Below are 13,533 nucleotides of genomic sequence, written 5' to 3' on the forward strand. Positions count from 1 at the left end.
GGAGATGGCCAGACACAGCCCATGGGTTTTCAACCCTCGAATACGGAGCTCATGTGTGGACTTGTAAGGGAACTCTCTCTGACCACCAATCTCCAGCTGCACCTCCTGCCATCTCCCCTGTGGGAGCCCGTGGGAACCAGAGGCCTGCATGCTTCATTGTTCTCTTGATGAGTTTCAGGGATCCCACTGCACTTTTTAGACCACTGCTGTCCAATATGGCAGCCAGTAGTCACCTGTGGAAGTCTAGATTTAAACGAAGATTAAAATTAAAAATACACTCCTTAGTCTCACTAGCCACTTTTCATGTGCTCGGTAGACACACGTGGGTGCCACACTGGACGGTACAGACATAAAATATTTCCATCACTGCGGAAAGCTGTATTGGGTAGCTCTACTCTCAGCAATGCTTTGCAGGGGAGGGAGAGAAAACAAGGGAAAAGAAGGGTGAATCCTGGCAGAAAAAGAAAAGAAGAAAAGAAAAAGGACAATATGACAAGGGGAAAAAGTCTTTCCTCCCAAATCTTCACCAGCCTGAGCTTTCTAGAAGCCTCTTTAGAAATAGGTATTTCTGGGCTATAAATATGGTCGGGTTTCTCAGCAGTTAAGAAATCACCCCAGAGCTAGGCCTCCTTGGCTGTGATGGCAGGAAACACTCTCTCATTTTCTGCACTAACTAAAACAGCCTGACAACGTGGTTCTCCTACGACTTTCTGATCCACCCCCTGACTCCATCAGTCCAGTTGGATTATTCTGAGCAGGCAATGGGCCTGTCTCCAGTTATGGGTCTGGAGGAGTTTTAACCAGGACCCACACAGGTTTTCTGCTCTGCTTTTTCTCCATGTCCCAACTCAAGTTGTCTTTGGGTAGATTCCACACAAAATAACCTGATCAGCAACTGCCTCTGGAACACGGGCACTGGTGGTTTGACTGGCTAGGTAAAACGTTCTTCCCAGTGATTCTGGCAAATCGCTTTGAGTGAAATACTCACTCTTTTTGAGATTCACTGTCCTGTCTATAAAATGGTGATAACACACCCAAAGTAACAACCCGACACAGATGACCTGCCCCAGGTCCTTTTCATCTCTACGTTCTATGAGTCTACATGCACTTATGGATGTCACCGCTCCACCCTCTGCCTCCATCTCTGCTCCACTGTAGGCAAGATGCCAAGGTTCATCTTGAGCCCTCTGGCTGACGGCGAAAGAACACTCCGCAAGTTCCCCAGAGACTGAGCCTGCCTTCAACTTGGTTAGGAGCTCCCTACCCACTTTGAACTGGGTTGAGATGATGTAATTGTGGAAGAGCCCTGTGAAGAATTATGGACCCCTGAGCTCTTCTGGGGCGGGCCCTGGAATAGTAACATCACTGCCTCCTTCACCCCCATCCGCAGTCCCTCTGACCTTGCCTGTATGAGTCATGAGTGTGTAACAGGTAACATCCCAGACATAGTACAGGCACACACATGCACTCCCCCCACCACGACCCAACACCCACCCACCCACCCAGTGGTTACGCCGACACCTGACGCGCCCACTAAACAAGCGATGGTAGTTGACCACAGACCATGAGGCGCCATTGTCTCCTGGCAGTTGAAAGCAGCTCTCAGTTCCAAAACACACAGTAGGAAGGGGATCAAGATGTTGAGATCCAACAAAGGATTATTTTTCTCTACTGTTTTCAAATTCTAGGCTGACTTCCTCCTAACCTCCATGGATAGACCTCGTTCTCTGTGTTACATCTCTAGTCCCAAATACCCCTGCCCACACAGATGGGCAGTTCTCACAACATGCATGCTCCTGTTGGTCTCTGAAAGAGTAAAAGAAAGCCTAGAGACCCGGGCTTCCATCCGTAACCGGGCAACTTTGACAGTACGAGAAAACAAAAGGCTCCATGGTACTGTACTACCTGTGATGTTCCAGTCGAGTCCAGTAGCTGGGGAAGAGAGTGCTTTCGGCCATCTCGGGAGACTTCCAACATCCTGATCCGGGGGTCCCCATTTCGCACCATCAGCTCATTATATTCTTCAACAGACTCTAGGCGGTGTACACCCCCTTGTAAAAACATGGAAAAAAACCATGGCGTGATATGGGATGGGAAGAATCTTATGAAAGCATCACAGGTATAAACTTGTTGCATTTACACCCACACTACATGGTTTTCAGAAGGCCTAGTTCTAATACTTTCAAGGTACTAGATAAGCTCAAGAGCTCATTGCTTTCTACCAACACGCTCTGCCTAATGGGTATGCATTGGGGCCATTAATGACAGATTACGAAGAAAGTGCCAGTCTTTGAAGGGACTGGACTGGATATGGGAAAATGCATATGTTTCATCTAAGTAAGATGTAGCCAGGGTTGATAAGGCAATAAGCACCAGCGAGAATGATATCAGTAGATGGTTTTCTAGTGACGGAGGAACATGACTCCGTGGTTGGTACAGTTCCATTGTTGGGGCAGGTGCTTTTTTTTCATGTAATGACTTTTTAAATAAAGTTTTTTATTAAAGAATAAAAACTTAACAAAGATATGCACAAGTCCTAAGCACTGAGTTCCATGAAATTTCAAAAAGTGAATGTTCCAAAAACGAAAACTCAGAACAAGAAACAGAATATTTCTGGAACCCAAAAGTCACTTTGGCACCACTAACCACCCTTCACCCATGGTAACCACTCTCCCGACTTCCAACATCATAGATGACTTTTGCCTATTTTTGAACTTTATATAAATGAACACATACGATATGTACTTTTTTATATCTGGCTCCTCAGCGTCTGTCTGTGAAAGTCCCTATGTTGTTGCTAAAAGTCTGTTCATCCCATCCCTGTATACTATTTCATTGTATAAACATACCACAATTTGGCTATCCATTCTGTTGCTGATGAACACTTACTTTGTTTCCAGTTTCAGTTCTAGAACAAGGGTCAACAATTTTTTTTTTTTTAACAACCTACTGAAGATGTAGAAAGCATTTCTAGCTTGTGGTCTGTACAAATATAGCTGTGGGTGGTAGCTTTCTGACCTGTGATCTAGAAGATACTATTATGGAACATTCTCATAACAAATCCTATCTGTGGGGTGCAGACCTAGGACGGAGTTGCTGAGCTACGGGAACACATCCACCTTTCCCAATGTTGTAACACCACTCTGTGTGAGTCCTAGTTTCCCCACATTTTTATCATGCTTGGTGGTGCCAGTTTTTTAAATTTTAGCCACTCTCATGGGTATATAATGACATTTCACTGTAGGTTTTTTTTTTTTTTTAAGATTTTATTTTCAAGTAATTCTCACACCCAACGTGGGGCTTGAACTCATAATCCCGAGATCAAGAGTGCCCCGTACCACCAACCGAGCCAGCCAGGGGCCGTCATTATGGTTTTTAATTTACATTTCACTGACGACCAGTTGGACTAAGCTTCTTTCAAACGTCCATTGGCTGTTTTACTCTTGTAAATTTGTACAGTGGTCTTTTTTTTTTTAAATAAAGTTATAAAGTGCCTGTTATTATTATTTGATAAAATTGTAAAGTGACTGTTCTGCTTATTCCTTAATTGGGTTTCTTTTTCTTGTTGATTTACACGAGTTTATTTTTTTATTGTTCATATGTTTTGGATATAAGTCCTTCATGGTATCTATGTATTGTAAATATCTTCTCCATGTTTGTGACTTGCCTTTTTACTCTTAATGGTATTTTTAGATGAGCAAAAATTAATAATTTTAATGTAGTACAATATACCGATTTTTCCCTTTATGCTTAGACCTTTTGTGTCTTAGGAAATTTTTATAGTAATTTTTAAAGATACCTTTATCAGTACCTAAATTATATTATATGCTATTTTAAAATAAGACAATTTAAGGGACTTTAATTTTAAATGATGGCTCAATTACACTAAATATAGCTCTTAATCACATTACAATGTTTACAAAATACATTATAAATGTATATATATGTATGTGTGTGTATAGCTATATACACATACAGATTCTTTGTAATGTCAAATTTTCCTAGACTATGTTTTACTTGATGACCTAAAATTCAATTTACCTAAACACTTCTCAGAAAGTTTTTCATGGAATAAAACAGGATGATTCTGTACTCTTAAATACATGGAGTCTCCAACGGTGATGAAAAGTTGGAAGAGTGCTGATTCAGTTATATTAACATGAACATCACTAAAAGCTGGGTTTTTCAAAAGCTACATATTAACTTTGTGATACAGGTTTTCAAACACCTGAAACTCCTTTGCAATCAAAGACAAATTTCCATTTAAAAAGATCACAAACCCAGGGCATTAACAAGGATAAATCAAAAATACCAAAATTAAAAGGGAGCCCTGCTGGCAAAAAAGGCAGTAGGAAGTAAGGAAAATTCAGGTTGGAATAGCAGGAAAAATGTTGTACAAAATCACTTTAGTCATTCTGGAGCCAGAGTAGGCAAAAATCTTAGTGGAAATGGCTGGAACTTCTTTACAGAACCTCCTTAATAATTCATGACTTACTAATTCATGGCCAGATTAATCCCTCTTGGCATGCTTACTCATCTGAGAAAGATTTATTAGAAGAAAGTGCCTTTTGAGCTGACAGGGAGGCACTTGCCTCAACCGAAGAGAAACCACATACGGTAGAGTCTGCAGATAAAACACTGATAGGTGAATACCAGACTGACTCACTTGTAGCAGACGGGAAATAAATAGCCAAGTTTACAGGACAAATTAGCAGCTGATCACATTAAAATCTGCTGTATTCAAATATCTTTAGACTGAACATATTTCACAGCATTGCATGAAGACCCAGCTCCATAAGCCTCTTTCACAGGTCTCAAATTACTTTTCCAGCCTTATCTCCCACTGCCCTGCTCCATGAATTCGTGGCTCTGGCCTGCGGATTCTCAAGGACACGATCTGTCCTCCTCCTGCATCCTTTCCAAAACTGGGGAGCTTATAAATATCGCCTGACATTTTACCTCACTTTGCCGGCACCACCGTCTCCCACCCTAAGGGGCTCCTTACCCCTGATCTCTCTGACAAGCTCTGCTGGATTCAATCATGGTTCCTGCTGGATTATTGGATCTTCCAGAAAAGCCGAGGAGGAAAAACAGTTGCCAAAAACTTCTCTAACCAATTTTCCCCCATTGTCCCTAAACATTTCTTGTGCGTTTTCTCCCTCGTCTAGACCACTGGTTGCTTCCTCTTGGGTTCTGTCAAATCTTGCCAAGGTCTGGCTCTCCTTCATCTTGTGTCCTCTAGATGCCTACCCTGAGTATCACGACCCCGAGAGACTTCCATCTTCCTACCTCTGGTGCGTGCCTTATCATGGCCTAAAGTTCTCGAGAATATTCTTGTCTGAACCTATTCAAGCATCTTCCCCTCTCCAGAGGGAAAGAGGAGACAACAATGATAATAAGGTTGCAAACGACGGTGATGAATGTGATGTTAGTGACGGCAGTGGTGGGGTGTTTGCCATATTCTGCAGAGGCGGTGCCACGTTCCTTCACATACACTGATTTACAGAATAAATGTACATTATAATCCTCACTCTGCGCCTGAAGAAACAGAGACCCAGAGAAGTCAAGTCACTTGTCTCAGGTCACACAGCCCCTCATGGCAGAGCTGAGAACTGAACACAGTTCTACCCGACCTCATGCCTGTTAGACAAATTTCCTTATTATGGCCCCAGGCATCTGGGAAGGTCAGGAAGAGAGGGTGACATCCATTTATGGCAAACAGTAGCCAGCTGTGGATTTACTACTCAGCTGAACGTGCTGCTTGTTTTAAATTAATAGTAGAGACAGCATTAGAGAATTATAATTTGAAAGGTCCCCAGCTATACCCCCTCCCCACATCTCTATCTATAAAGCCCCAGGCTGGGGAGTAGGATTCTTGTCAAGGTTCTCAGGAAGCCACGGGTGGCTAAGAACTACCTGGGAGGCAGATCTTTCTGCTGGCACTGAATGAGTGACCTTTGGGATTCCCTTAACTTCTCTGGTCTCATCCATAAAATGAGGAATGTGACTGCACAGATTTCAAAGGTCCCCGATACTTCCCCAGCGCTCTGTGGCCCTCCTGGGAACTATTTATAAGGTGTGGATTAACTGCCAAGATAGCTGACCTAAAGATCTCCATCCGCTATGCCCTGTGACGTCCAGGCCCCAAACACACACAGGAATTCAATGTATTTCTCTATGTTATTCCTCAGGGCTTTAGGGGAGCTGGGGTTTAGGGGAGCTGGCCCTCCACATGAGGGCCTTAGGCACTATGTCTCCCCTCCAACTTATCAGCCTCTGGCCGTGTCACTGTGTTGTCACAAACCCACGTTCAGATATGTACTGCCTAACTAAAATGAGTTACAAATGCAGACTAATTCACTGTTACTCGGGTTCGTCAAAAGAAACAGATGTATTTTCGGGTCCTGTACCAGTCACTTTACCCGAGATCAGCTCAGCAGAGGGCCAGACGGCGGGGTCCTCGTGGGCGGGCACAGACACCACCCCTGCGCCCGGATTTGTGTGGACGAGGAGACTGACAGGTTTTGGAGGTGAACACACCGTGCTTGGGCGGCCTACTTGTACCTGTTCGGTTTGTTCGTTTTTTAATCTGCTCGCCCTTTCAAAGCCAGGATTATTATCTCCTTTTTCTCAGGTGAGGGAGAGGAAGTTCAGGGTCTTAAGGTAACGGGCCCAAGGTCACATGAGACGCCTTTGCCTTTCATGGGCAGGCAGCCGGGGCTGGCTTCTCCGTCAGGCCAGCAGTCACCGTGGGAGGGCCCACAAGGAAGTTTTAAGTATAAACACCATAGTAATGAAGAGATAAATAAGAATCCAGCTTGTATCTTTATACGAATGCAGCCACAAAATACAACTTTCAGGGGTTTTTTTGTTTGTTTTTTAATAGGGGAAAGAGGCCATCAGGGAGTTAGTGCCTAGGACCCACAGATCCTAATGGGTTCCTGCACGTGGCCTCGGCTTTCAACAGGAACTTTCTTTCTCAGGGCACAAGCCAGCTCCTAGGAGCTTATACCCAAGAAATGTGAAATCTCTTTGTTCTCAGAGCTGCAACTCCCATCCCATTTTCCCCTCCTGCTTCGTTGAGATGCAGATTTAACATTAGGTAAATAGCCCGCTTTGCCGCTGGTTCTGGTGGACTGAGGCCTGGGGGAGACTGCCAGGAAGATAGGCCACTAGGAATATTCCACAGGGCATGGGTCACCCAAGTTTGTGGAAGTAAATGAACCATAGACACAGGAAATTTAGGTTTGAGCAGAGACAAACGGAGATGTTGACATTCACTTCATTATGACTCAAATAAAAATATTCACGTGGGCAGCTGGGCTGAATGCAGTTTATGCGTGGGGCATGCGCTCTCTAAAGGAAAACAATTTGGAGGCTGTAACTGAAGAAAAGAGCTCATTCTGTTAACGACTTTATCTTTGCACTCCTGAGGCTAGAAGCTCCCTGTCTGAAAGACAGGCCGCAAAGAGTTCCACTCACCTGAAAGACGACTCTTGAGTTTCAGTTTACTGCTGCCCTGTTTGGGACTTTCCAGGTTTCCCTTGGACTCCTCGGGGCCACCCGCATCTTGGGGCTCATCTGTCCCAGGCATCTGAAATGCAGAGAACACCGAGCTGATGGGAGAGGCGGGCTTGCAATCATGGATGAGATCCCCTCCCAGAAGTTATCTGAAGGCTTGAAGAGCAGCAATACAGGTATCACGTGAGGAAAAAAAGCTTCCCGGGATCAAAGCACAGCCCCTCAGATAACCTGGAACCATACAGCCTTGTGCCGGCAAGTCCCTCCTCAGCGTGCAGGCCCTGCACAGCATAGCAGGGGCCACTTCATTTCTGGAGGAAACTTGTCAGTCAAGGTCACAGGGTGTGTGTGTGTGTGTGTGTGTGTGTCACGAAGCAGACTAGTGCTTTTTCCTATAACACGAGCTGGAAGAAACATTAAGCCAGAAATTTAAACTCAATTCCGAAATATAGTAAAACGTTAATTTTTTTGGCAGCCAAAAACTACACCCCTTGGGTCAACCATGTTGTCTGTGTGCTATACTCCTGAGTACTGTTTAGCTCTGCTCAGGCCACGGGCAGGTAGCCCCAGAAAGTCAGCCCACATGTTGTACTCCTCTGCTACCAGACCCCAAGAGGTGATGCAGAAAGGAAGGTCTCAAGGGTATATAGGGTCCACTGAGAAAAGCCAAAAATGCTAAAAACAACCCCCAAAAAACTACATTTATTAGAGAAGAAAAGGAGACTTACATGCTTGAGAGTGTATATAAAAAATTGGGGAAGTAAATTTATATGTACAAAGCTTAAGAGATACATCAAACAATGACTTTTCCCATTTGAAATTTTATTTTCCTTTGAGCTTCTGAAGGGAAAAATTCGTATTAAAACAGGTAGGATTCATGTGAAGAAACATATATGAATTTAAAAAGACATAGACGATATCCTGAAACACTCATGGTCATCAAAAAATGACATAATTATAATGTAAAAAAAACCCGCCCCAAATCCTGAACGTTAACTAATAAAAACTATACACTGTATATCAAATTCAGTATATGAAAATGCAGAAAGTAATCTCCCAGATAAACTCCACCTCCTTCTAAGAGGTAATTGTTTATATGTAAATTTTTGTATTTTAAGTAGGCTCCACACCCAACATGGGGCTTGAACTCATGACCCTGAGATCAAGAACTGTATGCTCCACAGACTGAGTCAGCCAGATGCCCCTATACGTAAATCTTATATGTAATATAGGAGATTTGCAAAATTCCCCCTTCCCCCTCAAGTTCAAGTACCTCTCTGGATGAGAAAGAGGGCAAAAAAAAGGTCTGAGAAATGAGGAGTTGCAGGCAAGTTGAGGAAGGGGCCGTGGGAAAGCAAATGAATCCCGATACATAAAACAAAGATAAATTTGGTGAATCCCTATTACAAGGTCAGGGATTGGCAGGTCTCCAGGTTTAAATTACGAAGTAAAGGCAAGAATGGAATCCTGAGGATGATTTTAGAGATTCTCAAGAGGGATGTCTTTCCCAACCCCGAATTTTAACATTTAATTCACACCCAGTGCAAAATGAACCCTCTTGGAGACCTGCCAGAGATCTGAGGCACAGGAGACATGCAAATAGGAATAATCCAGAGAGAAGCCTCAGGGCCTCCCCTTTGCTTAATTTAAAAGCTTCATGGAAAGAACCTGTGTCCGGACTGTAAATAGCAATTACTGGAGACTCAGTTAAGTTCCTGGTTCTTCCTCTCACACCCCCTGACCCGGGCTATCAGCCCTCGGAGAGGGCATTCCTCAGCGGGTACGTCATTACCTCCTCGGTGCCCACTCAGGGGCTGGATGACTCCACAGCGGCCAACGCCCAGACCCTCAGAAAACAGGTCCAAGGAGCTCGTGTCAAGGGAAGCAAAGAATCCTGGCCCACTGTCTCTGGACTTAGGAAGTTTCCTTCTTCCATTTTTCCTCTGTTTTTCTGGCGTGGCCCCAGCTTTTCATGTGATCAGAGGGACTTTGGAGATGACATAAGCCCTCATAGGAGTAACCGACAGGAAAGTGACCTGCTCAAGGCTTTTCAACTCGTTACAGGCAAGGCTGAGACTCCTCAGTCTCCTGATTTCCAGCTTCATACGTCACGAGGATTTTCCCTCCCTGAATTCTTAGATGCTTTTTAATTAACACTTTGGATGATCGATACCGTACCATACTGTAGAGTTCATATTCCTGACATTTTTCCCATTTGATGTTCGCAGCAAACATGTGTCCCAGGGTAAAATATATTCTCTCCATTGACAGATGAGGAAATGAATGGAGACCCTGAAGTAACACCTTTTTGTTTATAACATATATCCGAGATCTAGGCTAGATCACGTGTGCAGAGAATGAGCGTGCGGGATGAGCGGCGTAGTTTTACAAGCGCGAACACGCTCTGTGTCAAATCTGTGTTCCTGTCATGCGAGCCCAACTGCAGCCAACTCTTCTTTATTTTCAGAATCTGAGAGAGGCGGTTTAGAAGTAAGAGAATCGCAGCCTTAAGGAATAACCTTCTTCTTTTTTTTAAATCTCAAATGTGCCAAAGAATGAGATGACATTTGGTTTCTATGATCTATAAAATACCATCTCTTATACCAAGGAAATCTTACACGAAAGATGGTGTGTGTTGCATTACTACGGAAAGCCCGTAACTAAAACCAATCAGAACGGACCTAGAGACATCTCGAAGAGATGCAGACGGTACACTGTTGAGCTCAAGGCAGTAGCGTCAGATTTCAGAACCCCTGGAAAGTGTTTGCATGGGGTTCTGAATTTAAACAGAACCTTTTCTTCTTGCAACGGAAAACAGCCTGTCATGATTTGAGGTGGTTTGGAACTCAGGGAACAGGGAGTAATACACAAAGTGCAATTTTGATCACAGTGCTCCTCTCTTCAGTCTTCTGACTATTGTCGGAAAATGCCCACACTCTAAACAGTCCCTTTGCTGTATTTTAATTTTTTTAGATGCACAGAACAAATCAAACTGTTCTGGAAATGATTTCATTTTAGTTGTTCTAAAATGAAATGTGCAAAAAGTTCTCCTGGAAAGCCTTTGGTTCAGCTGGTATAATCTATTATTCATCAGCAATTTCTAATTCATGTGTTATACAACAATGCCATTATATTAATGGAATCTAATATAATTTGCCAATTTCCAAGTTAGAGCCTTTCTGTTTGGACAGTTTTCTACACTTGCAGCCTATGAGACTCTCTCTCACTGCAGAAGAATATTTAGCTTCTGGTTTTATAGTGAGGTGGTAGAGCAGGATGGTTAAGAATCCAGCTGCCTGGATACAAATCCTGGTTTATTAGCGGTTTAGGTTCATTAGTCATTCTCCTTGAGCTTCAATGTCCTCATCTGAAAGATGGGGTTTAAGAATTAAGTGATAGTTGTTTTTTTTATTTAAGATTATTTATTTGTCAGAGAGAAAGACAGAGAGAGAGAGAGCGCATGCAGAAGCAGGGGGAAAGACAGGCAGAGGGAGAAGCAGGCTCCCCACTGAGCAAGGAGTCTGGTGTGGGACTTGATCCCAGGACCCTGGGATCATTAACTGAGCCGAAGGTAGATGCTTAACCGACTGAGCCTCCCAGATGTCCCTAAGTGATAGTTTTCTGATTAAAGATGGCAGATTTCCCTCTTTTTTTCTCATTTGAAACCACACCCAAGTGACAGAGAAGAGATATTAAAATGAAATACATAATCTCACAGGGCAAAGAGAACAAAAGACAGCAACAAAATTCTGGAAACCGGTAAGCAGACGAATATGTGAAAGTGGATTCAACTTGAGAAAATTGAATTCTAAGCTGGGATCAGAGAAAGCTCAAACTCAACCCAGTTTGAACAGAGAACTCCCCCCACAAAGCTCAGGAGCTGCCCATAAAGGATCTCGGGAAGTGGGGTGTGGCCAGGCTGAAGCAATGGCCAGAGTGGAAAGGGGCTGATGCAGGTGCTCAGAATGGATCTGATTCTGAGGAGATTCCCAGGCGTCAGGAATGACCTGGACTAACTTTGGTGTGCAACAGAATCACCCGGAGAGTTAATAAAGAACATGGAGGCCCAGGCTGACGGAAGCAGGGCAGGGCCAGGGCCTCTGTAGTTCACTACTGCCCTGGTTCAAACAGAGATGAGCTTAAAAAGGTTTAAGGGGTTAAAATTACCTGGTAATGATCTAACAGGGTTATTATGAGGATTAAATAACATTGCACTTGGAGTACTAGCAGAGTACCCAACGTGCATCCTAGAAGTATAGTGAAGGTCCAGCTGAAACAAAACACCTTGAGTTTTCTCCCCACCAATGCTCACGGTGCCTCTAGATTTGATGATTACGCAGTCTGGGATTATAGCTCTAGACTGCAGGGATAAGCATTTCCACTTCCTACCTACACATGGCAGCACGTTTAATGAATGAACAAAGCAAGACAAATGGTGACCCGGCACGAATATGCCGTCTTGCTGGATTCATGGTGAGAAAAAAATTCCATAAAATTGCTGCAAACCCATCAGCTAAGAAGACTGTTCCAAATGCGTGTACCTGGAAATGCATGCTTTCGAAAGCGAGGTTTTCACAGGACATCAAGGATGATCTGAGAACACACTCTGGCCTTATAACCAGAGTAGAAGCAGTGGCAGAGAGATGGTAAAGGAACGTGCGATGATGAACTACAGGAACGGTAAGGGTTCCGTGAAGGAAAAGCGGAGATCCTAGGCCATGCAGGTATGAAGGGGGGAGGAGTCTGTGAGGTCTGGGAGGCCAGTTCCTGACCACGAAGTGGGCGTCACACGAGCGGGGAGACACTTTAGTTTTTACTAGATTGGAGGGCATGACTGGGGACTAAAGAAATCCAGCCGAGAAAAAGAGGCAAAAGCACAGGGAACAGAAAGCAGTGACGCTCCTATGCACGTCTCAGGCCCAGAAGACAACGAGAGGTGGTTTCAAAACTGCAGAGCTTGAATAGGATTTGGAACACCTCTGTCGAGTGTGATCAGAATGTTTGGACAGATTTAAAGGTGAAGGGTGAAGAAGCCCAGGAGGAGATTTAAAAAAAACTCCTGGGTCAATTTTAAAGGGACACAGGTATTTTTGTTGGCCTGAAGGAAGTGGCCTGAGAAAAGTATGAGATTAGGACTGGAAAGGAAGCAAACATGAGACATACCAAGGGAAGCCAGGCAGGATGATAATAGGCCAGAACTTGATGCTGGTCGGTGGGGGGGGAAATTCCTGGCTGGAATTAGGCAACTCAGAGGTGGTGGTGGTGGTGAAGATGCATATGGACAACGGATACTTTGGAAAACAGAAGACTCGTTAATTCTGTATCTTTCACAATGATGAGCCCCACACAACTGAAATCTAGAATAGTATGTTAGGAAAAAAAAAATCTATGTCAGAAAGCAAAGGAAGAAGGGAAGTTCAAATAAATGGATGAATGAATGAATGAAGGAAGGAAGGAAGGAAGGAAGGAAGGAAGGAAGGAAGCAAGCCCCCAGACTCAGCAAGCAGGGCTGGGAAAGAAGAAAGGAGTCCATTTAAACAGCAGGTTAAACAGAAACTCAAGTGAGTCTTCCCAAAAGGAGATAGATATGAAACCCTCGAGACATATCCAATTACTGCCCCAAAATATGCAGCAGAAAGCCGTGGTACTCAGCTCCTGGAACATTCAAAACCAGAGGAAAGACAAATCTCCAGGAGCAGGTGGCGGAAGTATGAGCCTTCCGAGCTCATTGCGGGGTAAGCTTCCGTATCATCAGCGGCAGGTCTGGTTCATGAACCTGCAGAGGGTGTTTTCCAGCTGAATAAACGGGGAGGAGAAACGCAGCTTTCTCTAGTCGAAGCCCTTCTCTGCACGTCTGAGAGGTGGTGGAAATGGAAAATGTGGCACAGGACTGCAAACGCCTGCACCAGTGAAAACAGAAGCTCTGTCAGAGGCACAGTCCACACCCGCAGTGCATTGGGGAGCCTCTTCTTTCATCTCAAAGTGCAAAGGCAAATCAAGCAGATTCTGAAT

The 13,533-nt window shown here is 44.1% G+C and overlaps 1 protein-coding gene across 5 annotated transcripts in view; it reads right to left on the reverse strand.

Annotated features, from left to right (window-relative positions):
- PDZD2 (PDZ domain containing 2) overlaps positions 1 to 13,533 on the reverse strand; it is a 342,657-nt gene that overhangs the window by 41,160 nt on the left and 287,964 nt on the right. For all 5 annotated transcript variants that reach the window (XM_034657049.1, XM_034657050.1, XM_034657051.1 and 2 more), the window contains 2 exons: positions 7,483 to 7,594; positions 1,906 to 2,051 (listed from right to left, as the gene is read on the reverse strand). In XM_034657049.1, the coding sequence (XP_034512940.1) occupies positions 1,906 to 2,051; positions 7,483 to 7,594 (258 nt within the window). The remainder of the gene's footprint in view (positions 1 to 1,905; positions 2,052 to 7,482; positions 7,595 to 13,533) is intronic.

The sequence above is a fragment of the Ailuropoda melanoleuca genome, chromosome 3, assembly GCF_002007445.2.
Source record: "Ailuropoda melanoleuca isolate Jingjing chromosome 3, ASM200744v2, whole genome shotgun sequence".
Classification (NCBI taxonomy): domain Eukaryota; kingdom Metazoa; phylum Chordata; class Mammalia; order Carnivora; family Ursidae; genus Ailuropoda; species Ailuropoda melanoleuca.